This window comes from Osmia lignaria, chromosome 8 (genome assembly GCF_051020975.1).
Source record: "Osmia lignaria lignaria isolate PbOS001 chromosome 8, iyOsmLign1, whole genome shotgun sequence".
Taxonomy (NCBI): domain Eukaryota; kingdom Metazoa; phylum Arthropoda; class Insecta; order Hymenoptera; family Megachilidae; genus Osmia; species Osmia lignaria.
Genome location: NC_135039.1, coordinates 10,468,722 through 10,496,580, shown reverse-complemented (window position 1 = coordinate 10,496,580; position 27,859 = coordinate 10,468,722). Strand labels below are relative to the sequence as shown.

The window sequence follows — 27,859 nt, the reverse complement described above, 5'->3', positions numbered from 1 at the left end:
ATATTAAATATCAGGTAAATTGTACTTTACCGGACCCAAAATTTTGGACCTTTTCTTTTTAATCTATAGTTTTTGATGTATAGAATCCAAAAATGCAAGTCTTAACTTTAGGAATCCAATGGTTAAAAAGTTATGAGCGTGTAAAGTTTGACACTTTTAGTGCATTTGCTACGTTACTGTGACACCATAGTGGGTTCTTGTCCAATGAATGGTGTCGCTAGCTGCGGGCAGACGCATGTGGGTGCTGACCACTTTAGCGGGTTTAGTCAAACCGTAAATTTGATACTGTCTAAGTTTGTTAGATTTATATTTAGGTTAAACTTTACGTTAGGGGACACCAAACTTTTTTGGGTATGGGTTCCATCACTAGCTGTATTTAAATTACCCATAAAATTGATACAGTAGAAGTAATAAGCAAATGCATGGGCTGTACGCTCTCTCTTTAAGATAAATATAAACCTAACTAACTCAGACAGTATCAAATTTACGATTTGACTAAACCCGCTAAAGTGGTCGGCACCTGCTGCCTGCAGCTAGCGACACCGTTCATTGGACAAAAAGCCAATATGGCGTCACAGTAACGTACCAAATGTGCTAAAAATATGAAACTTTACACGCTTATAACTTTTTAACCATTGAATTCCTAAAGTTAAAACTTGCATTTTTGGATTCTCCGTATCAAAGAGCTATAGATTAAAAAAAAAATGTCGAAAATTTTGGGTCCGGTAAAGTAAAGTTCAGCCAAACTGATACCTTATGCATATGTTCGTACATATACTATATATGTATATTTGCCAATCATGATTTGCTAATGTTTAATTGTGTGTGTGCATGTGTATTGTATACATATTTATAGCAATCTTCATGAATGAAGGCCGGTTTGCATCTACATAACACGGTGCTAAAATATTTATTCTTATTTTACTACAGGAAATTATAATTGCATGATGAAATCAAATGTTTGAAGCCACGTGCTAGACAAAAAGAGAAAGGTAAGTCACGAAGAGATATTTAATCATTATCAATTTATTAATCTATCCTATTCGACTCATGAATAGCTTAGAAATTAATAGAAATATTAACGCAATCATTAAAATTTTTTTAGATCATCGAATTCTAAACACCGCCAAGTCAGACCTAGATTTTATGTATTGACAAGGTGTTTATTATGTTAATATATGCACGTGTTACTGTTCTTTCAGTTTTAAAATGATTATTAAGTTATTGATAAAGAATATGCTGTTAAATGTGGAAGGAAAAGTTCCTTAATGTTATATCAATGTAGTACAAAATAAACATTAGAAATGAATAAGTTAAGCATTACTATACCACCGAACTTGGATATGGACGATCCAAGATTCAGGGTTAGACCATATCAACAAGTTGTGGCTGCTTGTACCGGTGCTTTTATCACATCAATGTTTGGTAAGTAGATTAAGACAATAGTTAATTATCTTATATTCTTTGCACGTAATTATATTTCCAACATTTTTCAGTTACACCATTGGATGTGGTAAAAATTCGACTTCAAACTCAACAGAAAGCAATGCTTTCTAACAAATGTTTTCTTTATTGTAACGGCTTAATGGACCATTTGTGTCCATGCCTAAATGGTAGAGGCCCAGAATGGGCTAGGGTGAATGGAAAATTTAATGGCACAATTGTATATCCATATTTGTAATTTCTTATTTAACTAAATATGCAAGTATATTAATATTATGTTTTGTATTTGCAGGATGCCCTTGTAAAAATTAGTAGAAACGAAGGTATTCTTTCTTTATGGAGTGGACTAAGCCCTACTCTCGTTCTAGCAGTACCTGCGACTATAGCATATTTTGTTTCGTATGAACAGTTAAGATTATATTTTAAGGTAAGCGAAGTTTGCTTCAACATTGTATGTAAATCTGTTTTAGTTCTTCAGTATTTTCGTCTGTTACTCTAGGATATATATAATAAAAAGATTAAACATAATACAATGGGGGGCAAGGAACAACCATTTTGGATTCCTATGTTGGCTGGAGCAATAGCGCGTATTTGGGCTGCAACTTTAGTAAGCCCATTAGAATTAATTAGAACAAAAATGCAATCTCAAAAATTGAACTATTCAGGTATTCCCTTTTACTTACTGTAACTTTCATATTTTCCATATTGATTTAAATTTTCTATGCTTTTCTATTTCAGAAATTACACAAGCATTGAAAACCGTTGTAAAATACAGCGGTGTTTTTGGTTTATGGATGGGATTGAGTAGTACTCTCCTCCGCGATGTGCCATTTAGTGCAATTTATTGGTTGAATTACGAAACTATAAAGGATAAATTTGGAGGACCACAGCAAACTTTTACTTTTAATCTTACATCAGGTGCTATAGCAGGCTCTGTAAGTAAAACATAAAAACAAATAACTATGTTCAGTATACAAATAGTAAATTTATGTGCATAAATTTTACAGATAGCTGCATTTTTAACGATTCCGTTTGACGTAGTAAAAACACACAGACAAATAGAAATGGGTGAAAAGGAGATTTATTCAGGTATAGACCATAGAAAATTCTACTTTTCCATTCCTCATACTTCCAATGGTTGAAATGAAAATACTGTATTATAAACTTGAATTATAGATAAACCTGGACGCAGTAGCAGAACATGGAATATAATAAATAAAATTTATAGTCAAAATGGAATAAAAGGACTCTTCACAGGACTGATACCACGTGTCATAAAGGTAGCTCCGGCTTGTGCGATTATGATTGCAACATTCGAACATGGAAAACGATTTTTTGTAATGTACAATGCGAATCAAATAGTACAATATGATGAAAACGATATACAACTGTTACAACACAAACGTGATAGCACAGAATGACATACGTATCATGTTTCATGGTACAAAAATAAAATAAATAAATTTCATTTGAAACCTTATACTTTCATTTTTAAATTCTGGTCTTTGAAAAATTCCTCATACTGTTTATTAACAGGGCCGGCCCTGGGCCTAGGGCCCCCCAAGGTCCAGGGATCCCATAAGACGATTTTGCATCTAAGAATGCAAGAAGAAGAATATTTACTTGATTATTAATCGATGAAAATGCAAATCTAAATTAGTTACACAAGCTTTAATGTTAATCTTATAAATTTTATTTGAGCTACTTTTTTTATGTCACATATGCGAAGGAACCCTTTTTCGGAGCTCGTCTCGGACCCCTGATATCTCAGGTCCGGCCCTGTTGAAAGTCATATTGCAATTATTCTAAATCTAAAATTGCAATTATTAATAATGCTTTGAAAGACCATATTGCAAATATTCTAAATTTAAAATTGCAATTATTAATGATGCTTTGAAAGGCAGGACCGGCCCTGGGCTTAGGCAGACTAGGCGGCCGCCTGGGGCCCCCATAAGACGATTTTGCGTCTAAGAATGCAAGAAGAATAATGTTTACTTGAATATTGATGTAAATGCAAATCTAAATTAGTTATACAAGCTTATTTGAAGTACGTTTTTTATGTCATATACATATGTGACGGGGCCCCCCTAGGACCCCCGAAATCTCAGGGGCGGCCCTGTTTATTAAAATATTTTTTTAGGAAATATCATAATCAATAATTTCAAATAAAACAAATCAAAAACTGCATTCATATTATCGACTATCGATATCACTACCAGAATGGTAACTTTTAAGCCAACTGCAGAAAATAAATCACTGCGGATGAACAAGAGTCAAAGGAAAATCTATATTCTCGAAGCTTACAACGCATAATATGTTTATATGAAGTCTTACAGCAAAGATTAATAGAGGAAAAATAGGTTATTAAGGAAATATGAATTTCGAGATAAGATAATATAGAATCGAATAATGCTGTACGTTTCCGGAAATGCATATTAACAAATGTATCCATCAGATATTGCAGACGAAAACCGTTCGGCTAAATTCGGTTGGTCGATAAACGACATCGGAGAGAATCGGGGCCGTTGGAAGTGGTGAATAGGTCATCGCACGGAAGTCGGTTTAGTTCGGTCGGTCAGGACAGGCTGTTCGTGGAGCACTTTGTTCACTAGTCACTTACCAATTCAACATTCCAAAGGCTGGGTCCTCTTACCGCCCCTTCAAAACTTGTAATCTGGTAAGTCGAGCCGTTCGTTACCTAAAAGAATGATTAAAATGAAAGAAAATTCATCGGATCGATCGGTTGTTATCGCATTAATGTCATTTTTTATCCAAACAGTAAGATGCCGATGAATTGTTCGATAATCGTGAGCGAGAAGTTGTTAATTATGTCAGCCACTACGGGAGAGAATTGGAGTAGCCATTTTGTACTGTATCGGTTACCGTCCACCATTGCGATTTTCCTACTTTTTAATTACATATCTCTGTGATAACAGAAATCATTGATTCTTAATGTGTTACGAGTTAATTTTGGCCCTCCATCCTTCAAATCTCATGTAACGATTTCATTGGGACGTTACGTAATCCTGCGCTCGGTACGATCGCTTCGTGGCTAGTGATTCGTTACCGCTCGCCGGGTTAACACGCGCTTTAATCACGACTCGTGGTGGATTCACTTTGAAATTTTCACTAGCCGTCTTTTCAGATAAACTCGCTTAGCGACCATACAACACCAAACGTCATCATGTTTGCCTGCACTCGATTCATCGCACCCATCGCCAGATCGACCGTGAGTAAAAGAAATTTTCTATATTTTCTGATTTTTTCGTACGCGTCATTATATAACCCGGATCGATTTTGCGAATAATTAAACATTATCCGTTTCGCAGTTGGTTTCTGGAACCAAGAGTTACATTCGGCCTTTGAGCAGTGCCGTGGTCAGCCACAGCCAGTCCGTACAACAAAATCAAATTCAAAGCCCGGTTAGTGTTGTGAGTACATCTGGAGTTTTTCACATTGCATAACCTCGTTTCGTTCAGGATTACATAAGCTGTTTTATTTTCATAATATGAATTTCTTTGAAGAAAAAATAAATGGTTCTTCAATTAAATTGTTAGTTAATAATAATTAATATCAACTGAATATCATATTACATGTTTCTCTGTAAACACTTACGTCATTCAGAAGACAATGTATAATAAATGTACAACAGGCATCTTTGAAAGTTCAAGGGTTCAATGAAAGATTTAAAAGACAAAGAAACTATTATTTGATTAAATTCAACTTTAAATTTTGAGAGAAAAATGCAAAGCTAATAAAGATTATATAAGCCGTCGTGCTCAAATGCGCATAACACTGCAATCTTTTGAAGATGTTACAGATATTCTAACGATATGAATAATTATTTTCCAGTCACCTTTGATGCAATCTTCAATTGTACGTAGTTTCCAAACTTCCACAATCAGTCGTGACATTGACTCTGCTGCAAAGTTCATCGGTGCTGGTGCAGCTACTGTTGGTGTTGCAGGATCAGGTATGTAATCGCATATATTTTCTTTATAATATGATATTTCTTTTTTAAAGAACAAACTTTACGTTGTAGGGATTGGCGTTGGTTTAATTTTTGGATCCCTAATCCTTGGTTATGCCCGAAACCCATCCCTGAAACAGCAATTTTTTGCTTACGCCATCCTTGGTTTTGCGCTGTCAGAAGCAATGGGTCTCTTTTGCTTAATGATAGCGTTCCTTATCCTGTTTGCCTTCTGATCCGAATTCCTCCAAAAAGTACATTACGAACATTAATTTGACCTTTGCCAGAAAGAAATACGGTTACTTGAAAAATCATTATAATTTCAGGTGCTGGAATTGGATCAGTGTTTGGTTCTTTAATTATTGGTTACGCCAGGAACCCGTCCCTTAAACAACAACTGTTCTCTTATGCCATCTTGGGCTTTGCCCTGTCCGAGGCTATGGGTCTTTTCTGCCTTATGATGGCTTTCTTGCTTTTGTTCGCGTTCTAAGTCACCGAAACCGCATGAAAAAAAAATTACTGATAGTTTTAGTGCGTCGCCACCAAAGCAGCACCTACTGATTCTATGTAAGGGAAACAGGAGGAGTTGACTTTGGTGCACAGGATGCCATGAAATTGTTAGAGATGCTCGAGTATCTGGCTCGATGGGGTATGCGACGGTACGACAATGAAATGTAATGGCGGCTGTACACGTGTTGGGATTATCGATCGAACCGTTCTAACCCCCTTCTGCCTTTCGATAAATTTGTAATTATTTCATGGTCTACTGTTTCATGTAGCGTAAAACTCACATTATTAAATAATGGAATTCAGTGTAATGATCGAATAAGAACGTTCATAAAAGTTTATTAAAAACGACAGCCTCGCCTGCAGACCCGTATATACACACACGTATGTATATCTATCACCTTAATATTAACAAAACAATAAGAAGTAGTACACATCGAACATTTTTGTTACCCGAATGGTTCGTCATTGTTGTGCCATCGCGCACGTTGTTGAGGTAACTTTGGACGAAAAAAACTGTACAGTGATATCGAATAAACACTTTTGTCGTGAAATTATTATTGATCATATGAATGATTCTTTTTGAACAACCTTTTCCTTAAGCTAAAAATATTTTTGCACACGTCTCTAATTGAAAACCGATTCTGCTTGATAATTTTTATGTTAGTGAAATTATTATAACTTTTTGAAAAATGTCTACTCGCAGAAAACTTCAGTTATACATATATCTTGTTACAATTTCATTGAACAATGTTGGTATTATACTTTAAGTTGAATAAAAGTAAAATAGAATATAATTTGGGTCTTTATTATTTTTCAACCAAATACGTATACTAGTATACCTATCCCAAGAACAGTTTGACGTTTAATATAAAAATGAATCATAGCCGTAGTTTAAACTATATATTTATTGAATAAGAAATATAAGTCGAGTGACAATGGTCAAAGAAATTCTTATTACTGTAGTGTAAAAGAAGTGCACTGTTTGCTTTGAAAATTAAATTTTTTTTATATAGCTTTATCATGATATTATAATCTTCTTAATCATAGAGTAAAAAAAATTTAAATTAATTTGTAGTAGTGCCAAAACCTATAGGTTCTCCTACATTATTATGCGGTAACATATTCAGTTGATCTAACAGATTTTCTCTTTCCCTAAGACACGCCCATGCCTTGTCTTGTTCCTTCTTTGTTAATGGTACTTTTCTTTGTTTCGATAACATAAGTTTTTTGTAATGTTCTATCACTTCGTTGTCAGCAGTGCTTATTTTTCTTTTCAACGCTTGTCGCTTGCTCTCCTCTTGGGCTAAATTCAGCAGCCTCTTCAACTGTGTAACGTTGTGATTAGAAAGCGCAGTAAGTTCTTGCTGACATCTTTTAATTTCTGCTAGAATTTCATCGTCTTCCTGACACTTCTTTTGTGCATCCGGTTCTAAAATTCCTTGCTCTACGAGCTCTTTATGCATCCTTAATTCTAAATTAATGGAATTTTGAATAGTAAGATCTCTTAAGACAGGGGGATCGCTGTCCCTGAATAGCTTATTATCCGCATTATTATTCGCTACGTAAACATTCTCCTCTAGCAAAGCAGATACCAGTCTTTGAGTAAGAGGCCCCGCTATACTATGAGCTTTCCTATCATTCTTTGCTACCAAAAGGGACACGTCTGAACGATTCTTCTTCTTATCCCTGTTTGGGTTTGCCGCATCCTCTTCTTGCAGCAAATCACTGTGCGCCCACATTAAACTGTAATGCCGACCCAACGGAGGAATCTTTTTGAAGTCGCTAACATCGCTATGAGTGGCGATTAATTCTTCTAATAATTTAATATCATCGGGCATAATGTCTGTACAATACGGATCGACGGATGCCCAAAATTTATTGGGGGTGTCATTTTTTGGTAATAGTAACTTTGGTGATTCTGACTTGGAACCTTCGATTCTTGAAATTTCATGTACATTTGGAATGACTTGAGAATTCGTACTGGCAATAGCTTTCTGTTTAAACAGTTTTGCTGGAAGAGGTGACTGTGTTTTCGCATTGACTTCTTTCGGTTTGAATTTTTCTTCTCTGACTTTTTTGTCGAGAAGAGAAAGACCTTTCCCACTTTTAGACCTTTTATCTCTACGTTCTTCCGCTGAAGATAAATTTGCTATTTCCTCTTGAAGCATACGATGTCTTACAACCACCGATGAGAGAAGCATTTCTAACTCTAATTGCAACGTATCGAGGTCTTCCATACCCACGCCTTCTTCCGCGGTGCGTTGCAGAATGCTACTGTACCTTGGAAGAAGCCTGCTGTTATCGGCAATTTTTAAAATTGGTAAGGACAATGTAGTCTCTGTGCTCTCTGTACTTGTATCTGAATTAAGCGTTGAAGATTGTACAAGCGTAGAGGACTTCCCAGATTCTCTCACTTTAACAATAGCTTTCTTAGAACTTTGTTTTCCTTTACCTGACATGATTGCAATCTTAATGGCGCAAATACACAGGTGATTTAATGAGACTTAATAAGTGATTTTAAAAAGAAACATTCAGGTTGTAACACTCAACCATCTTCTCTTCTCTTCTTAATCATAACCTCTGTTTTTTGAATTAATTCTCACATTTGACACGCGATGAATACTTCTATGCTTACTTCGAAGAATTTTATGTTTCTTCAGTTTAAAATTAGTAATGTTTGTTTATTAAACGCGTAATACTCTAAAATGTTGTAAAATATTAGGTTATAGAACATCTGCAAGTTGCATAGGAACAATGTATACCTTGATCAGTTGCTCAATAACATGTATATTTGTAAATAATTGTCATTGAATTACAATCCGTATAGCAAAAGTGACTTTGCCTTTAAGGATTAAATAAAAAATATCGTTCATTTATTATTTTATGCTCAAATAAACTGATACAAGCATGGTTAATCAACTCGTCATAGCATTCCTCTCTATTAAACATTAAACAGCAGCACTGTCGCGATTCGCGACGATACGAATTGTCAGTATTGTACTGTCCACCGATCACAAGAAGTCCCATGAGAATAGCGCAGTCTGATTGGTCGCGCCCTACTTCAGCTCACACGTGACGTCGGCCGTGACGTATGATTGGTCGACGCGGTTACATTTACTAATCAGGCTCGTGTGAAACTAAGGGGTCGGTTAATGTGTGCATAGTATCTTCTCTTGCCCCTCTTCCGTCCCGCGAGACTTCTTGTCATCGGAGTTGCATTGAACTTGTCGCAGTGAAGTTGGCTACAAATTCCCTACACATTCACGCCGCGTCGGTGAGTCGATGGCGAGATCGGTTCACCGACGCTGCGGTGTGAATGTGTTAGTGAATTTGTAGCCAATTTCACTGCAATTCAGTGTACTCTCGAAGTAATTTGGTGTTGTGAAGCATGATATTTGAAATATTTACAGTGGTTTCAAGAAAATTTAGGTATGAAGCAAAATGAAACCATCTTTGGATCAAATTGAAACATTTAAGAATTGATAAACGTGTATATAAGTTAATAAAAACTTTGAAACATGCGAAATTATTGGAACGAAACCAAAGAGGTTATGTGAAGTCCAGAGAGTAGCCGAGAGTCTGACGACGTTGATTGGCTGGGAATCTGGGAATCCGGGAGGCAGATAGAGTAGGGTAGGTGTTGATATATTCAGACCGGACTCCCACGGTGTTGCCACTTTTACTTCGGCACGGCTAGTGACGACATGCAGCCGTACGGCGCTTGCGTGTTACCTTGGTAGCGGAGCGTGGCAGAACCAATCAGAGCCAACATGCGCAGACAAAACCAAAGTTCGTTCATCCAATGGTATGTAAGTACTACTCTCTCGTGAAAAATACAATACTTTTGTGTCGTTCTTGGCGATTATTTTTTTAACCCTTTCATTACACTCAGCACTAATTTACAATTTTAAAGTGAATTGAATTAAGAGAGTTTAGTTTCGATTCCACAAAGCAAGAATCTAGTCTTTCTCGGTTTTAACGAACGCGAAAAAATGGGGGCGGACTGCAACGTTAATAATAGTGCCTAACAGCAAACAACGTACTGCATGGTTACTGTAGTAGTTTCAAAGGGATTTGAATACCTGATCTCGCAGAGTTTCTTCGTCGCAGAGATTATCCGTAAGAGAAACTTACTGACGTGTAAATGAAAAATACAATTTTAGAATTTTAAAATATAAATTTTATTTAAATATCGTGCATGAACTGCACAAATTACTTTATGGCGGGTGCCATAATGGGCCCGCACGAAGGTCCTGTACTGTATACCTGGTAGTATACAGAGCTCTGAAGAGTCGATAAATAGTTTAATATTAATATTTTCTGGATGATTAAGGCCTTCCAGACTGCCAGAAACATATTTCTTTTCAAGATATGAAATAAATAATTATTTTTCATTGACTAAAGCCATTCAGGCCTTTTTTTTTAGTACTTTTTGGCTAACTAACATAACCAAACCTAACCTTTTTCTATCTAAAGAGCCTAGCTGGCTCCTTCGTACAAGACCTTCCTGCGAGCCCTTTATGGCCCCGCAATAAACTGCAATAAAGTAATTTGTGCTCTTCGAGGACTACCATACTATGTACTGAGTGTTCGTAAGAATATTGTCGTAGGTACTTCAATCATCGCCGACAATCCAAAAGACACAAAGAAAGTAACTACACATATTGCGATACCATAAGCACCCTGAAATGAAATAAATAGTGTTTTCAAAAATTCACATGTCTGTAGAGGATACGAATAATATTAGAAACTTACGATCGTTATAACATCAGGGTTGAATGGATAATTGCTAACCATACCCATTAATTGTATTAAAAATGGATTTAGAAGATAAGCGCAGAACGTTACTCTGCTGAAGGGAATCCAGTAGTTCAATGACAAAAATTGATTTACGATACCTGCAATTGCAAGAAAAACAAAGAAAGCACTTATCAGCATTCGTATTGTACTTAGGTGTGTTCTATTTAAAAGAAATCAAATAGTAATAAATTTGTAAGATATTGTTCGGTTTTACCGCCATTGTTTGTGGCACAGGCGATTACGAGCCACGCTATTCCAAGGCTCCAAGCAAATCTGCTAAACGTCTCGTAAAGGACTGATACAGTAAGCGACACGTTTCTATTTGAGATACCAAATAGAATCGTGCAATTACACAAAACGCTGAGGAACCAGCAGGCAGCTAACGATTTCTGAAATATTAGATAAAAAGGGATACAGATAGCATTTATGTAGGGACACCAGTAAGTAAAGTGTTTTCGCAAAAATTGAAAGCTTTGAAAGTATTGTAATATTGAAAAGAAAAAAGGATCAGTAATTAGGTACCCTTGACAGGTGTAATTTATAATTGCATTTTGCAAGAAACACCGATGTGCCCATCCCTACTATGTACGGTGGTATTCTCATCCATGGTCGTATGTATATGGAAGTAAGCGTCTCAAGTTGTATATCGAATCTACAAAGGGTACGTTTAGATTCTCCATATTTAACAAATATACAATAAAGAAACAAATATTTTTTACACTCACGTAGGAATGTATCCTATATCGTACGTTATATAAGCGTGCACCAATATGGATAAAAACATAGTAGCAATGCTTAAGGTTAGAGCAGTGTAATAGTAGCTGAAAGTGATTAAATTACAATGAAAAGTGTCTACGAATATTGATAACACACTTACCTGCTTGATAAAATCAAAACAAAGATACTGAAAACAAAGAACTGCAAGTTATTGGCGATATACCAGCTCCATGTCAGACACTAAAACAATTATTTCTCTGTAAAGTATAGATTTGCCAATAATTTTATATTGCCAATAAATTTAGATTTACCATACCATATCATTCCATTTGAAGAGATTATTGATGTAGAGTATATTTCTCCACCAGTATTTTGAGCATAGTTCGTGCATCGGTTCATGGAAATACATCAACGAAAATTTCTCAACCCAAGCGAAGTTTATAATGGCGAGCAATATTATAATCAAGTACGTCGATGTAAACCTTTTGAATCATAGTTAGAATTTTTTATATGAACAAGTCCAGTCGGTTTAATCAAGATAATGGTTTGATGAACATCAAGAAAGCCTGGGAGTACCTGATGTATCTTTTGATGATTGCACGAATGAAAGTCATTACATTACTGCTTAATGAAACGTTATTTTCGTTCCTTTGTAATTTCTTTGTAAATCCAAACACCACGAGGAAACCACTGATAAAGAAAAACGTATCCACAGGAAATATACCATTGGATATGATTTGCGATTCAATATTGCTCAATATTATATAGCCCTCTGCCTTGTTAGCTAAACTTAGTGGAACACCATAAGATTAGACATTGTGTGAATAAATGAATTATTTCAAGTAACTACATTTAATTTACCAATAACGTTCAGGCTGTAGTATATAACGTGGCCAAACATGATCCATATCATTCCAATAACCTTCATGCCATGAAACGCTTTCAAATCATTTGAACTATTGTCTAATTTGAATATTTGTTTCATGTTCGAATAAGCTGAGAAACATATAAGGATTTTTGCAATTCGATTCCCTGCTTTCGGTTCTGATGGTACAGCGTCCTCTTCGATATATATCAATTTCTCCACCGTGTTGTTCTTTAATTCTACATATTATTGAACAACAGTTCTATTATTAAACAACACTACGATCGTAAAACTATCTCAAAACTATCGCTTACCGATAGTGCCGCCGTCGTCGTCGTCGTCGTCGTCGTCGTCTGTTTTTTTCTGTAGACGTTTCTGATAGATGAGAATATCGTATAACGTGGCTACTATCGTTGTACCGAATAATACTGTCAAAATAAATCTACGAACAAGCAAAATTGAATATTGAAGTTAAATTCGATCGGTATTTAATCATTTAAATTGGGAATCCTTTGATCTGTAATTGCGTTTACGTACAAAATCGTAATGATTTTTCCACTGAGAAGCCACGCATGATCATCTTTCAGATTAGAGATTTTCATCAACTCAAAGTCCGTCGAATAGAGTTGTCCAACTAGAAGAAGTCTATCGTCGAATACCTTCTTTAGCATTGTACCCACTTCGTATTCGCTGCAGGATGCTGGTAGACAAAGTCCGAGTACTATTATCGTCTAAAAGGATGTCAGTTTAGAGATACTACGTTTCTTCTATTCTCCTGTTTACCACACTCGGTTAAATTATGGAAACCGGGGTAACCTCCGATCGAGCTGATTTTTTTACCATAGAAAGCCCTTGAAGTGGGGATATCAACGGTGGTCATCTCATCTTTTAACTATTTCACCACCCCCGCAGAGGTCAAAAACTAAAATTGGTTTTTTCTCTCTTTTTTTTTTATCTCCTTACCAGGATCGGCGCGGAAACCACTTTTTGGACAATTTTGGTTTTTGACCTCTGCGGGAGAATCATCACCTCAATGGCTATCTATGGTAAAAAAATCAGCTCGTTCGGAGGTTACCCCGGTTTCCATAACCCAACCCCACTCTCAGCTTGAGAAGAACAGGAATCATTCGTACTTCCATAGGAACACTTATATGATACTGCACAGTGCCATTCTGATTGAGATGAGCACCAAAGAAGTTGAGCTCGAAAGGAGGAAACTCTTCGGCTGGATTACGGTAGATCGAATTATTTCGAATCTTCTTCTCTGACAATGGAAATTGTCTCTTCTGGCTAAGGAACTCGCATTCTTGTCTATTTCCCACCCAATAGTGGTTTCCTGAAATGTATCCCGACGTTGGTTGTCCGCTCGCGTCCAACACTAGAAAATAACAACAACATCCCATTTTTAATTGTGTCCATTTGCAGTGAAGATTTACCGAAGAAAACACACTACGGACTTCTCAAACTCCAAAGTACACCGTGGTCTACCGCGTCTCGGAATATCTGCATTTCTTTTCGGCATCTGGTCGAATTTAGCTGTTGCGTTCCGGTGGTAATCGCATAACCAGGCAAGTTTCGCATCAACGCTTCTGGCTCTGGTTTGAGTGCATTAATCGTCACAAACGTCCACGCTTGCAGAATGATCTTCATCCTCTTGTATTTCATTGTATCCAGTAAATTATTTAACGCTTCTTAGTTAACTCCGAAGTTGATGCAATCACTAGTTTTGTGATTAATATATGGATAGTGATCTAACAATCCGTTGAACTTGAAATGAGGAACACCACGGTTTCAGAATAACGTTATCCAATTGAGAGCGTCGCCTTTGTTACTTACATCGTCGTCGTTGTCGTCGTCGTCTTTTAAGACACATCAGAACACCCCACCATGATCGTTAATTAAAGTACAAGTTTACGATAATTTTTTGTGTGTTTTTTTTCGTATTACACTGTACGGCTTTGGGTCTCCTGGAGTTATATCGGCTGACGATATGGCGAGCGGCTCATTCGACTGGGCATGGAGAAGGGAGTTTTATGACCCCAAGATGTCGGACTTCCGACCACGGAAACATGGTCCAAATGATGACATAAGATGATGATGATGATGGATGGAGATGGCGATGGAAAGAAAAGGAAAGCAAGTGGTGACTTGTCTAAAATCTCTATTTAGGAGAGGAGACTCTCATGAGGCCAAAAGCATAGCAAGGGTGATGATGGCCTGGAAGAGGAACGGAGACGCGTGAAGCAGTAGCCACCCTCTGATCCGACCGGGATCATCCGCTCTCTTTCCCCGATTAAAAAATGATGCGGAAGAGGATGACATGATCGTCATCATCAGGTGAAGGAGGAAAGGAAGAACGGGTGAGAGGAGCAATCGCTTCTGATGAGGACCAGTTTAGGTTAGGTTAGGTATTTACTTTTCTTGGCCAGATTCATGGTCGCCCTCCCCCGAAGTAATGCTTAATAGTGGTTTTGGGGGTGGTTTGGCGGCACTGGCACTCCCAGGCGAAATCGCGGCGGGGTTTTTTGTTGCTCCCGATGAGCCGTGTCGAATGAGGCGTCCTATACCGTCATCGGACATAAGTCCATCAACTCCGTCATCATCTTATGTCATCATTTTGACCATGTTCTCGGGGTCGGAGGTCGGACATCTTGGTGTCGTAAAACTCTCCTCTCTATGCCTGATCGAACCCCAGGAGAGTCCGACTTTTGAAGCAACCAGATTTATTGCTACGATTGAAAAAGAAGCATTTTTTTAAATCAGAAAAGAAACGGTGCAAAAAGAAGGATTTAAGTACTTCTTTAATGTATTCAAAGTTGTTACATAGTAATAGGATCGTAAGTCAACCTAAGAAAATGGCAGATTACTCCTTGAAATGAAGTTTTTCTTTTATGGAACAGTAAACTGAGTCCCAGAAAAACCAGCCACGAGCTCCAGTAAAATAAAGAAAAGGCTGGGGTGAAGATTCACGACTCTACGGTGTGCAGAGGACTCTCGGAAGGTGGGAGAAGTCATAAGGCCGCAGAAGAAACAACTCCTGACTGCCCTTATTATGAGGAAGAGACTCAATTGGGGCAAAAAATATGCCCACTAGGCCGTAGAGGAAGAAGGTGTTGTTCTCAGACGGGACACACTTTCTAGTGCAGGACCGGCGATCAAAATTCGTTCGTAAAAGTGCGGATGAAAAACTCACTGCTGCCCGCATTGTGCAATCAGTCAAACGTCCTATCAAGAAGAGGTTCAGGGGCTGTTTTTCGCACTCGGGACCTGGCATTCTTGTCCCAGTAGAAGGCATGATGAACAGTGAGGAATATAAAGCAGTACTGGAAAAACATTTTGGTGACCGTTGATTTCTATGGACCTCTTCCAAGGTCGGTGGGATGCGTCCAGTATATATTTGTGGTTTTAGACGCGTTCTCGATACTTGTTGAGCTATATCCAAAGAAAAAAGCGTCTGCGAGGATTGTCACCGGGAAGATTCTGAGCGATTATTGTGTAAAAATCGGCCAACCGAAGCGTACCGTATCCGATAATGGATCACAATTTATCGCCAAGATTTGGAAAAATGAATTGCTTAAAAACGGGATTAAGGTTGTATTTTCATCTGAATCTAATCCGACTGAACGGGTTATGACAGAATTAGGGAAATTATTCTGTAGCAGTCGAGAAAACAAAGCGATGTTTCGTCTCGGGATCGTCTGTTAGACTCGTCAGTGGGGCTGACAACAGACGACCCCTGCCCCAGACACCTATCATACCGCGGTTCGAAACTTGTATATATACGGAGCCGCATGCCGGGCGAGCGCTTGTGAGAGCACGGTTCCTCTCGCCGCCACCTAACGGTCCCGGCCCGAACTCCAGGCGTCCGGGGAGACGAAACCCCCTTCACTAAACACGATTGCGACAATTCCGTGTGTTTTGCTTTGAGCAACACAGCAAATGGGCTAAATATATATTGCGAATAGAAGACTTATTAAATCATACGACACATTGTAGTACTGGATTTATTCCAGTGGAATTGCATTGGGGCTCGGTACCAAAGGGGTTGGACTTTACCAAAAGGTGGGACGCAAATCCGGATGGGTCATATATCATGAGAAAGCCCTTGACGAGAGGAACACAATGGCGTGGGTGGGAGGTCATAAATATGTGACCTTGACCCGCTAGAGGTCAAAAACTAAAATGATTTCAAATATATATATTGAGTTTACTCAAAAGCTGGGCGGCAAATCCAGATGGGTCGTATGTCATTAGAAAGCCCTTGACGAGAGGAACACAATGGTGTGGGTGGGAGGTCATAAATATCAGACCCTGACCCGCTAGAGGTTAAAAACGAACATGTGGCAAGTTGTGGCATTTTTTTAAAATCAAGCTCAAAGTTGAGATTTTAGTTAAATGTACTTCGTTTCAATCAGATCCTATTATTTAAAAAGTTGTTAACATTTTAACTTACTTTATGCACTGAATAAAATCTATACTATCCTAGTAAACTTTATCATTCATTTGAATTGTATCTTTCTGAGTAAAATTCATCAGAATCGTACATTGAAGTTACGGGTAATATTATCAGCGTTTCGTTTTGACGAATTTCTACTGACTTTGAGTGCGAACCACGGCAAAACGGAAGCAAATATGAAAAAACGGATTACACTACGTTAAACTACAGTTTATCATCTATCGATGTTTGTAATTAGTTTTTCAATTTTCGAATTCACGAAAATCGAATTTTGATCGCCGAAAGCCGTTTTGTCCCACTGTGCGTCGGTGTAAACCTTTTGAATCATAGTTAGAATTTTTTATATGAACAAGTCCAGTCGGTTTAATCAAGGTAATGGTTTGATGAACATTAAGAAACCCTGGGAGTACCTGATGTAGCTTTTGATGATTGCACGAATGAAAGTCATTACATTACTGCTTAATGAAACGTTATTTTCGTTCCGTTGTAACTTCTTTGTAAATCCAAACACCACGAGGGAACCACTGATAAAGAAAAACGTATCCACAGATAATGTACCATTGGCTATGATTTGCGATTCAATATTGCTCAATGTTATACAGCCCTCTGCCTTGTTAGCTAAACTTAGCGGACCACCATAAGATTAGAAATTGTGTGAATAAATGAATTATTTCAAGTACAGTAAAAGCTGGATATATGCAACAAAAGTTTGGCTGGATATATGCAACATCGCTATCCCCTCCACTTGGGGGGATCCCCCTAAGCCGAACCGAGCCGCTCGGCGAGGAAACCGTGTAATATGATCCGACCGTAATATCGGTGTGACTAATACTAATTGAACGATAAAACTTTTTTATTTTTAACTTTTTCTTAATGAAACATTTACTAACGCATTTGTGAGATTTTTCTGATTAAAATGGTACCAAACACGATATAATTTGAATTATATTTATTTATTAAAATAATAATAAAACTGTACACCAAAGATACATCAAACACGCAACATGCAACATGCAACATGTCGCATGTTGTGTACGAACGTAGGATAGGTATCGCGGCACGGTACAAACGATTTGTACGGACGCAGAATCGACACCAAGACTGGATATATGCAACATTAAATGCCCAGAATCGACACCTCGGCTGGATATATGCAACGTTTGAAACCCGAGCCGACACCGCAACCGGTTTTCATTTCCAATCCTCCTTTGCTTTTAGCAAAAATTTAACATCAATTTTAGCAAGTAATTATAATTCAAACTATATCGTGTTTGGTATCATTTTAATCCGAAAAATTTCACCAATGCGTTAGTAAAAGTTTCAGTAAAAAAAAGTAAAAAATAAAAAAGTTTTATAGTTGAATTAGTATTAGTCACACCGATACGTTTCGGCTCTTTCCTTTGATCATCGGTCCTCTCTCTTTCCACCACTGTCTGTCCTTTTCTACGTTCACGGTTGGCTGCTCGTCGCGTGTAACCTGAGATTAGACACCTCGACTGGATATATGCAATGTCTGGGTCCCAATGTTTGTTGCATATATCCAGCTTTTACTGTAACTACATTTATTTTACCAATAACGTTCAGTGTGTAGTATATAACGTGGACATAAATGGTCCATATCATTCCAATAACCTTCATGCCATGAAACGCTTTCAAATCATTTGAACTATTGTCTAATTTGAATATTTCTTTCATGTTCGAATAAGCTGAGAAACATATAAGGATTTTTGCAATTCGATTCTCTGCATGATGACGATGATGGATGGAGATAGCAATGGAGAGAAAAGCAAGTGTTGTCTTGTCCAAAATCCCTATCAAGGTGAGGAGATTCTCATGAGGCCAAAAGCATGGCCTGGGTGATGATGGCCTGGAGGAGGAATGGAGAGGAGTGAAGTAGTAGCCAACCTCTGATCCGAACGGGATCATCCGCTATCGTTCCTCCGATTAAGAATTGATGGGGAAGAGGATGACATGATCGTCGTCTTCAGGAAAAGGAGGAAAGGAAGAACGGGGGAGAGGAGCGATCGCTTCTGATGAGGACCAGCTTAGGTTAGGTTAGGTTAGGTATTTAGTTTTCACGGCCAGATTCTTTGTCCCCCTCCCCCGAAGTAATGCTTAATAGCGGATCCGGGGTTGGTCCGGTGGCACTGGCACCGCTAGGCGAAATCGAGGCGATGTTTTTTAGTGGGTACACTATAATGGTAGGAGTCCCACACTACCGGGCGTCCATCTGCCTGGAGTGCGTAACGCATTTTTCCTCCCTCGTAAAAAAAAAGGTTAGGTTGGGTTAGGTTGAAGTTTCATCATGCTCCCGGCCTCTGAGATCATGGGTCCTATTAGGATGTTTGTGGCCCTCGATGAGCCCTGTCGAATGAGGCGTCCCATACCGTCATCGGACGTAACTTCATCAACTCCGTCATCATTTTGATCTCGGTGTCAATGGTCGGACATGTTGGTGTCGTAATACTCCCCTGTCCATCGCCAACCGACATAACTCCAGGAGTGTCCGGCTTGTGACGCAACCAATCACGGTTTTTGCAACGATAGAAAAAGAAGCATTTATTAAAATCAGAAAAAAAACGATGCAAAAAGAAGGATTTAAGTACTATTTAATGTATTCGAACTTGTTACATAGTAATAGGATCGTAATATTATGATAATCAAAAATTCTTCTTAATGTCAGAGTGTCCAAGGCTTCAAAACCGTCGATATTTTACACCTATACGATTCGCGAGATTTTGCGTGCAAGGAATACATAAATCCTTACGAATAGATGCGATTACATATACTGAGAGGCAAAAGTGAGTAGGCACTGTTCAAAATGGAATACCTCGGTTAAAATTGGACTAAATATCTTGAACGTTTTTTGAGAAGGTATAAAAATTAATTCACTAAAATAAGTATTTTCATCGTTTTATAAAATTACAATTTATTAAAATCGTGAAAAAAAGTAGTGGATGGTAATTTATCAAGTTTTTTATGTGAGCCTATAATGAAAATTTAAAATATGTCTTTCGCAGATTCAGATAAGTTCTGTGTATGCTAAAAATTTCATCGAGATCGGTCAACGCATTCAAAAGTTAAAAGTAATTAAAATTTCCGGAAATCGTGACTAGTTTCGTTCTTAGACGAAAAGTCGCGATTTTCGGTAATATTAATTACTTATAACTTTTAAATGAGTTGACCGGTCTCGATGAAATTTTCATGGGCGTATCTTCGTATTAAAGGAAGAGCACACATCAAACGGAAACTTCTCGCCCGTACTGGCCCAGTCATATTGCCGAACCGATCCTTTCAAGAAACGAAGAAACATTGACCGAGCCGTAGTGACTAGTGTAACATCCCGCCGAAGATTTAATTATAAGAATTATTATCTTTATCTTTTCATAATTAATTTTATTGCAATAATTATACTTAATCGATAATAGTGTTTAGTCGGTAATCATGTCGATAATGGATCGACAGCGTGCGCGATAGCGATAATAAAAGAAGTAAGGATGATTGCTACAACATCTTTAAAAATCATGGAAATCGGAAGTGCCGTCCGTAATCTAAATAATCACTAAATTTGTTACCACTAAAGTGAATTCTGCCTATACGGATGCGTTCATAGCAGTGTATGCATCGACATACGATCATCGTTTATATGCTGTTTCTATCGGTAACTGCATGGAGACCAATTACCATATACAATGTATATTTTACGAGCCGGAGAAGGTGACTGCGTGGCCCGGGCTTTATTTCGGTTAAGGAGTTATTAATCGCTTGACCAGTGTTAATAGGTAACAATCGGAGCGTAAGGAAATAGACGCGGATGCGAACCTATGTACGGATAACGTAGGGAGCCGCAGGAAATGTTGGTACTAGGCCTCGTAACTTGATTAGTGAACCTCGAACGGTAAAAGTACACCTTAGTGGGTTGTCTGGACTGGTTGATATAGTTGAATAACAATATGTAAGCTATAAATGATCTGAATTTATTCGCCTTGTAACGGGATTTTACAACTTTTGAGTGTAACTGTCGCAGTATTTAATGAGTTTCATTCTAATTTATAATTTTATAGTGAATTGAATTAACAGAGTTTAGTTTCGATTCCACAAAGCAAGAATCTGGTCTTTCTCGGTTTTAACGAACGCGAGCAAACGGGGGCAGACTGCAACAGTAATAATGGTGCCTAACAACAAACAACGTACTGTATGGTTATTATAGTTGCTTGAAAGGTATTTGAATACCCGATCTCGCAGACCTTCCTCGTCGCTGAGATTATCCGTAAGAAAAACGTACTGACGTGTACGGTCGTGAATGAACTGCGCAAATTACTTTATGGTGGGGACATAAAGGGCCCGCACAAAGATCCTGTACTTTACATACATATATCTAGTAGTACACAGAGCTCTGAACATAGCTCTGCCAAGCTGGAAAATAATTTAATACTAATATTTTTTGAATGATTAAGGTCTTCCAGGCTATCAGAGATATAATTTTTACAAGATATGAAGTAGGTAGTTATTTTTCATTGACTAAAGCTATTCAGGACTTTTTTTATTAGTACTTTTTGGCTAACTAACCTAACCAAACCTAACCTTTTTCTATCGAATCGAAAATAAAGAAACCCCCGCTGCTGATCGGACAGGTTGAAGGTTGTATTGTGTAATCCGCGCATGAAGAGCCCAGCTGGCTCCTTCGTACAGGACCTTCCTGCGGGCCCTATCTGGCCCCGCCATAAATTGCAATAAAGTAATTTGTGCACTTCGAGGTCCACCATACTATGTACTGAGTGTTCGTAAGAATATTGTCGTAGGTACTTCAATCATCGCCGACAATCCAAAAGCCACAAAGTAAGTAACTACACATATTGCGATACCATAAGCACTCTGAAATGAAATAAATAGTATTTTCAAAAATTCACATGTCTGTAGAGGATACGAATAATATTAGAAACTTACGGTCGTTAAAACTTCAACGTTGAATGGATAATTGCTAAACATACCCATTAATTGTATTATGAGTGGATTTAGAAGATAAGCGCAGAACGTTACTCTGCTGAAGGGAGTCCAATACTTTAGTGACAAAAATTGATTTACGATACCTGCAATTGCAAGAAAAACAAAGAAAGCACTTATCAGCATTCGTATTGTACTTAGGTGTGTTCTATTTTAAAAAAATCAAATAGTAATTTTGTAAGATATTGTTCGGTTTTACCGCCATTGTTTGTGGCACAGGCGATTACGAGCCACGCTATTCCAAGGCTCCAAGCAAATCTGCTAAACGTCTCGTAAAGGACTGATACGGTAAGCGACACGTTTCTATTTGAGATACCAAATAGAATCGTGCAATTACACAAAACGCTGAGGAACCAGCAGGCAGCTAACGATGTCTGAAATATTAGATAAAAAGTGATACAGATAGCATTTATATGTATAGGAACATCAGTAAGTAAAGTGTTCTTGCAAAAATTGAAAGCTTTGAAATTATTGTAATATTGAAAAGAAAAAAGGATCAGTAATTAGGTACCCTTGACAGATGTAATTTATAATTGCATTTTGCAAGAAACACCGCTGTGCCCATCCCTACTATGTACGGTGGTATTCTCATCCATGGTCGTATGTATATGAAAGTAAACGTCTCACTTTGCATATCGAATCTACAAAGAGTACGTTTAGATTCTCCATATTTAACAAATATACAATAAATAAACAAATATTTATTACACTCACGTAGGAATGTATCCTATGTCGTACGTTATATAAGCGTGCACGAATATGCATAAAAACATAGTAGCAATGCTTAAGCTTAGAGCAGTGTAATAGTAGCTGAAAGTGATTAAATTACAATAAAAAGTTTCTACGAATATTGATGACACACTTACCTGCTTGATAAAATCAAAACAAAGATACCAAAAACAAAGAACTGCATGTTATTGGCGATATACCAGCTCCATGTCAGACACTAAAACAATTATTTCTCTGTAAAGTATAGATTTGCCAATAATTTTATGTTGCCAATAAATTTAGATTTACCATACCATATCATTCCATTCGAAGAGATTATTGATGTAGAGTATATTTCTCCACCAGTATTTTGAGCATAGTTCGTGCATCGGTTCATTGAAATCCATCAATGAAAATTTCTCAATCCAAGTGAAGTTTATGATGGCGAGCAATATTATAATCAAGTACGTCGGTGTAAACCTTTTGAATCATAGTTAGAATTTTTTATATGAACAAGTCCAGTCGTTTTAATCAAGATAATGGTTTGATGAACATTAAGAAACCCTGGGAGTACCTGATGTAGCTTTTGATGATTGCACGAATGAAAGTCATTACATTACTGCTTAATGAAACGTTATTTTCGTTCCTTTGTAATTTCTTTGTAAATCCAAACACCACGAGGAAACCACTGATAAAGAAAAACGTATCCACAGATAATGTACCATTGGCTATGATTTGCGATTCAATATTGCTCATTGTTATATAATCCTCTGCCTTGTTACCTAAATTTAGCGGACCACCATAAGATTAGAAATTGTGTGAATAAATGAATTATTTCAAGTAACTACATTTATTTTACCAATAATGTTCAGTGCGTAGTATATAACGTGGACATAAATGGTCCATATAATTCCTAACACCTTTATGCCATGAAACGCTCTCAATTCTTTCGAACTATTGTCTAATTTGAATATTTGTTTCATGTTCGAATAAGCTGAGAAACATATAAGGATTTTTGCAATTCGATTCTCCGCTTTCGGTTCTGATGGTACAGCGTCCTCTTCATTATATTCCGACTTCTCCTCCGTGTTGTTCTTTAATTCTACATATTATTGAACAACAGTACTATTATTAAACAACACTACGATCGTAAAACTATCTCAAAACCATCGCTTACCGATAGTGCTGTCGTTGTCGTCGTCTGTATTTTTCTGTAGACGTTTCTGATAGATGAGAATATCGTATAACGTGGCTACTATCGTTGTACCGAATAATACTGTCAAAATAAATCTACGAACAGGCAAAATTGAATATTGTAGTTAAATTCGATCGGTATTTAATCATTTAAATTTGGAATCCTTTGATCTGTAATCGCGTTTACGTACAAAATCGTAATAATTTTTCCACTGAGAAGCCATGCATGATCATCTTTCAGATTAGAGATTTTCATCAACTCAAAGTCCGTCGAATAGAGTTGTCCAACTAGAAGAAGTCTATCGTCGAATACCTTCTTTAGCATTGTACCCACTTCGTTTTCGCTGCAGGATGCTGGCAGACAAAGTCCGAGTACTATTATCTCCTAAAAAGATGTCAATTTAGAGATACTACGTTTCCTCTATTCTTCTGTTCGCCACTCGCAGCTTAAAAAGAACAGGAATCATTCGTACGTGGATAGGAACTATCATATGATACTGCACAGTGCCATTCTGACGGAGATGAGCACCAAAGAAGTTGAGCTCGAATGGCGGAAACTCTTCAGCTGGATTACGGTAGATCGAATTATTTCGAATCTTCTTCTCAGACAATGGAAATTGTCTCTTCTGGCTAAGGAACTCGCATCCTTGTCTATTTCCCACCCAATAGTTGTTTCCTGAAATGTATCCTGACGTTGGTTGTCCGCTCGCGTCCAACACTAGAAAATAACAACAACATCCCATTTTTAATTGTGTCGATTTGCAGTGAAGATTTACCGAAGAAAACACACTACGGACTTCTCAAACTCCAAAGTACACCGTTGTCTACCGCGTCCCGGAATATCTGCATTTCTCTTCGGCATCTGGTCGAATTTAGCTGTTGCATTCCGGTGGTAATCGCATAACCAGGCAAGTTTCCCATCAACGCTTCTGGCTCTGGTTTGAGTGCATTAATCGTCACGCACGTGCACGCTAGCAGAATGATCTTCATCCTCTTGTATTTCATTGTATCCAGTAAATTATTTAACGCTTCTTAGTTAACTCCGAAGTTGATGCAATCACTAGTTTTGTGATTAATATATGGATAGTGGTCTAACAATCCGTTGAACTTGAAATGAGGAACACCAGGGTTTCAGAATGACGTTATCCAATTGAGAGCGTCGCCTTTGTGACTTACATCGTCGTCGTATTTAAAGACACATCAAAATATCCCACCAGGTTCGTTAATTAGAGTACAAGTTTGCGGTATTTTTTTTTCTTTTTTTCTCTTTTTTTTTCATATTACACTATACAGCTTTTTCTGTCGGTATGTCGCGCGACTTTCCGGGGAGGGGGCTCATTCGCCTGGGCACGGGGAGGGAAGTTTGATCAAATGATGGCATAAGATGATCACGATGATGGATGGAGATAGCAATGGAGAGAAAAGCAAATGTTGTCTTGCCCAGAATCCCTATCAAGGTGAGGAGATTCTAATGAGGCCAAGAGCATGGCCTGGGTGATGATGGCCTGGAGGAGGAATGGAGAGGAGGGAAGTAGTAGCCAACCTCTGATCCGAACGGGATCATCCGCTATCGTTCCTCCGATTAAGAATTGATGGGGAAGAGGATGACATGATCGTCGTCTTCAGGAAAAGGAGGAAAGGAAGAACGGGGGAGAGGAGCGATCGCTTCTGATGAGGACCAGCTTAGGTTAGGTTAGGTTAGGTATTTAGTTTTCACGGCCAGATTCTTTGTCCCCCTCCCCCGAAGTAATGCTTAATAGCGGATCCGGGGTTGGTCCGGTGGCACTGGCACCGCTAGGCGAAATCGAGGCGATGTTTTTTAGTGGGTACACTATAATGGTAGGAGTCCCACACTACCGGGCGTCCATCTGCCTGGAGTGCGTAACGCATTTTTCCTCCCTCGTAAAAAAAAAGGTTAGGTTGGGTTAGGTTGAAGTTTCATCATGCTCCCGGCCTCTGAGATCATGGGTCCTATTAGGATGTTTGTGGCCCTCGATGAGCCCTGTCGAATGAGGCGTCCCATACCGTCATCGGACGTAACTTCATCAACTCCGTCATCATTTTGATCTCGGTGTCAATGGTCGGACATGTTGGTGTCGTAATACTCCCCTGTCCATCGCCAACCGACATAACTCCAGGAGTGTCCGGCTTGTGACGCAACCAATCACGGTTTTTGCAACGATAGAAAAAGAAGCATTTATTAAAATCAGAAAAAAAACGATGCAAAAAGAAGGATTTAAGTACTATTTAATGTATTCGAACTTGTTACATAGTAATAGGATCGTAATATTATGATAATCAAAAATTCTTCTTAATGTCAGAGTGTCCAAGGCTTCAAAACCGTCGATATTTTACACCTATACGATTCGCGAGATTTTGCGTGCAAGGAATACATAAATCCTTACGAATAGATGCGATTACATATACTGAGAGGCAAAAGTGAGTAGGCACTGTTTAAAATGGAATACCTCGGTTAAAATTGGACTAAATATCTTGAACGTTTTTTGAGAAGGTATAAAAATTAATTCACTAAAATAATTATTTCATCGTTTTATAAAATTACAATTTATTAAAATCGTGAAAAAAGGTAGTGGATGGTAATTTATCAAGTTTTTTATGTGAGCCTATAATGAAAATTTAAGATATGTCTTTCGCAGATTCAGATAAGTTCTGTGTATGCTAAAAATTTCATCGAGATCGGTCAACGCATTCAAAAGTTAAAAGTAATTAAAATTTCCGGAAATCGTGACTAGTTTCGTTCTTAGACGAAAAGTCGCGATTTTCGGTAATATTAATTACTTATAACTTTTAAATGAGTTGACCGGTCTCGATGAAATTTTCATGGGCGTATCTTCGTATTAAAGGAAGAGCACACATCAAACGGAAACTTCTCGCCCGTACTGGCCCAGTCATATTGCCGAACCGATCCTTTCAAGAAACGAAGAAACATTGACCGAGCCGTAGTGACTAGTGTAACATCCCGCCGAAGATTTAATTATAAGAATTATTATCTTTATCTTTTCATAATTAATTTTATTGCAATAATTATACTTAATCGATAATAGTGTTTAGTCGGTAATCATGTCGATAATGGATCGACAGCGTGCGCGATAGCGATAATAAAAGAAGTAAGGATGATCGCTACAACATCTTTAAAAATCATGGAAATCGGAAGTGCCGTCCGTAATCTAAATAATCACTAAATTTGTTACCACTAAAGTGAATTCTGCCTATACGGATGCGTTCATAGCAGTGTATGCATCGACATGCGATCATCGTTTATATGCTGTTTCTATCGGTAACTGCATGGAGACCAATTACCATATACAATGTATATTTTACGAGCCGGAGAAGGTGACTGCGTGGCCCGGGCTTTATTTCGGTTAAGGAGTTATTAATCGCTTGACCAGTGTTAATAGGTAACAATCGGAGCGTAAGGAAATAGACGCGGATGCGAACCTATGTACGGATAACGTAGGGAGCGGCAGGAAATGTTGGTACTAGGCCTCGTAACTTGATTAGTGAACCTCGAGCGGTAAAAGTACACCTTAGTGAGTTGTCTGGACTGGTTGATATAGTTGAATAACAATATGTAAGCTATAAATGATCTGAATTTATTCGCCTTGTAACGGGACTTTACAACTTTTGAGTGTAACTGTCGCAGTATTTAATGAGTTTCATTCTAATTTATAATTTTATAGTGAATTGAATTAACAGAGTTTAGTTTCGATTCCACAAAGCAAGAATCTGGTCTTTCTCGGTTTTAACGAACGCGAGCAAACGGGGGCAGACTGCAACAGTAATAATGGTGCCTAACAACAAACAACGTACTGTATGGTTATTATAGTAGCTTGAAAGGTATTTGAATACCCGATCTCGCAGACCTTCCTCGTCGCTGAGATTATCCGTAAGAAAAACGTACAGACGTGTACCCTGAGTTGCATTGAACTTGTCGCAGTGAAGTTGGCTACAAATTCACTAACACATTCACGCCGCGTCACTGAATGAATTAGTGGCCAACTTCACCGCGACAAGTTTTAATGAAACTTATTGTACTGATTGTACATGCACTGACGACGCGGTGTGAATGTGTTAGTGAATTTGTAGCCAACTTCACTGCGACAAGTTCAATGCAACTCAGTGTACATACATATATCTAGCAGTGTACAGAGCTCTGAACATAGCCCTGCAA

The 27,859-nt window shown here is 37.9% G+C and overlaps 4 protein-coding genes and 2 pseudogenes across 12 annotated transcripts in view; 3 read left to right on the top strand and 3 right to left on the bottom strand.

Moving 5' to 3' along the window:
* Positions 1–286: 286 nt before the first annotated feature.
* LOC117608892 (mitochondrial glutathione transporter SLC25A40) lies at positions 287–2,923 on the top strand. Of its 4 annotated transcripts, XM_034334620.2 has the most exons (9): positions 287–577; positions 931–992; positions 1,203–1,425; positions 1,497–1,663; positions 1,736–1,870; positions 1,943–2,108; positions 2,182–2,378; positions 2,451–2,532; positions 2,620–2,923. In XM_034334620.2, the coding sequence occupies exons 3-9, from the start codon at positions 1,305–1,307 to the stop codon at positions 2,862–2,864; spliced, it is 1,113 nt and encodes a 370-aa protein (XP_034190511.1). In that variant the 5' UTR covers positions 287–577; positions 931–992; positions 1,203–1,304; the 3' UTR covers positions 2,865–2,923. The 4 variants fall into 4 exon arrangements, with proteins under 4 accessions (XP_034190511.1, XP_034190510.1, XP_034190509.1 ...); XM_034334619.2 differs by lacking the exon at positions 287–577 and having other exon boundaries at positions 780–992; XM_034334618.2 differs by lacking the exon at positions 287–577 and having other exon boundaries at positions 780–992; positions 1,106–1,425.
* A 1,035-nt stretch (positions 2,924–3,958) lies between these two features.
* On the top strand, positions 3,959–6,487 carry ATPsynC (ATP synthase, subunit C). 2 transcript variants are annotated; one of them, XM_034334472.2, is made up of 5 exons: positions 3,959–4,120; positions 4,589–4,672; positions 4,773–4,865; positions 5,296–5,416; positions 5,740–6,487. In XM_034334472.2, exons 2-5 carry the CDS (start codon positions 4,628–4,630, stop codon positions 5,901–5,903), a joined length of 423 nt encoding a protein of 140 aa, XP_034190363.1. In that variant the 5' UTR covers positions 3,959–4,120; positions 4,589–4,627; the 3' UTR covers positions 5,904–6,487. The 2 variants fall into 2 exon arrangements, with proteins under 2 accessions (XP_034190363.1, XP_034190362.1); XM_034334471.2 differs by having other exon boundaries at positions 4,773–4,874.
* Positions 6,222–9,042, bottom strand: Ada3 (transcriptional adaptor 3). Its single transcript, XM_034334470.2, has 2 exons — positions 8,686–9,042; positions 6,222–8,623 (listed from the first exon to the last, which is right to left on the bottom strand). The coding sequence occupies exon 2, from the start codon at positions 8,380–8,382 to the stop codon at positions 6,988–6,990; it is 1,395 nt and encodes a 464-aa protein (XP_034190361.1). The 5' UTR covers positions 8,383–8,623; positions 8,686–9,042; the 3' UTR covers positions 6,222–6,987.
* Positions 9,043–9,275: 233 nt separating this feature from the next.
* The window catches only part of Pex12 (peroxisomal biogenesis factor 12), a 36,737-nt gene continuing 18,153 nt past the window's right edge, over positions 9,276–27,859 (top strand). The window contains exon 1 of one of the 3 annotated variants that reach the window (XM_034334486.2): positions 9,276–9,728. The gene's annotated coding sequence lies outside the window, so the exon portion shown is untranslated. Of the gene's footprint in view, positions 9,733–21,517; positions 21,601–27,859 lie in introns of those variants that run through there. The other 2 variants (XM_034334484.2, XM_076689805.1) reach the window with 2 other exon arrangements.
* Positions 10,168–13,955, bottom strand: LOC117608988 (nose resistant to fluoxetine protein 6-like; annotated as a pseudogene). The gene is made up of 11 exons (XR_013062638.1): positions 13,763–13,955; positions 13,439–13,683; positions 12,843–13,036; positions 12,620–12,747; positions 12,302–12,544; positions 12,017–12,224; positions 11,757–11,931; positions 11,449–11,680; positions 11,246–11,375; positions 10,938–11,112; positions 10,168–10,821 (listed from the first exon to the last, which is right to left on the bottom strand). The product of XR_013062638.1 is annotated as a nose resistant to fluoxetine protein 6-like (transcript).
* Positions 21,529–26,115, bottom strand: LOC117608835 (nose resistant to fluoxetine protein 6-like; annotated as a pseudogene). Its single transcript, XR_013062639.1, has 12 exons — positions 24,465–26,115; positions 24,141–24,385; positions 23,859–24,052; positions 23,651–23,763; positions 23,333–23,575; positions 23,048–23,255; positions 22,788–22,953; positions 22,632–22,711; positions 22,480–22,575; positions 22,277–22,406; positions 21,965–22,139; positions 21,529–21,851 (listed from the first exon to the last, which is right to left on the bottom strand). The product of XR_013062639.1 is annotated as a nose resistant to fluoxetine protein 6-like (transcript).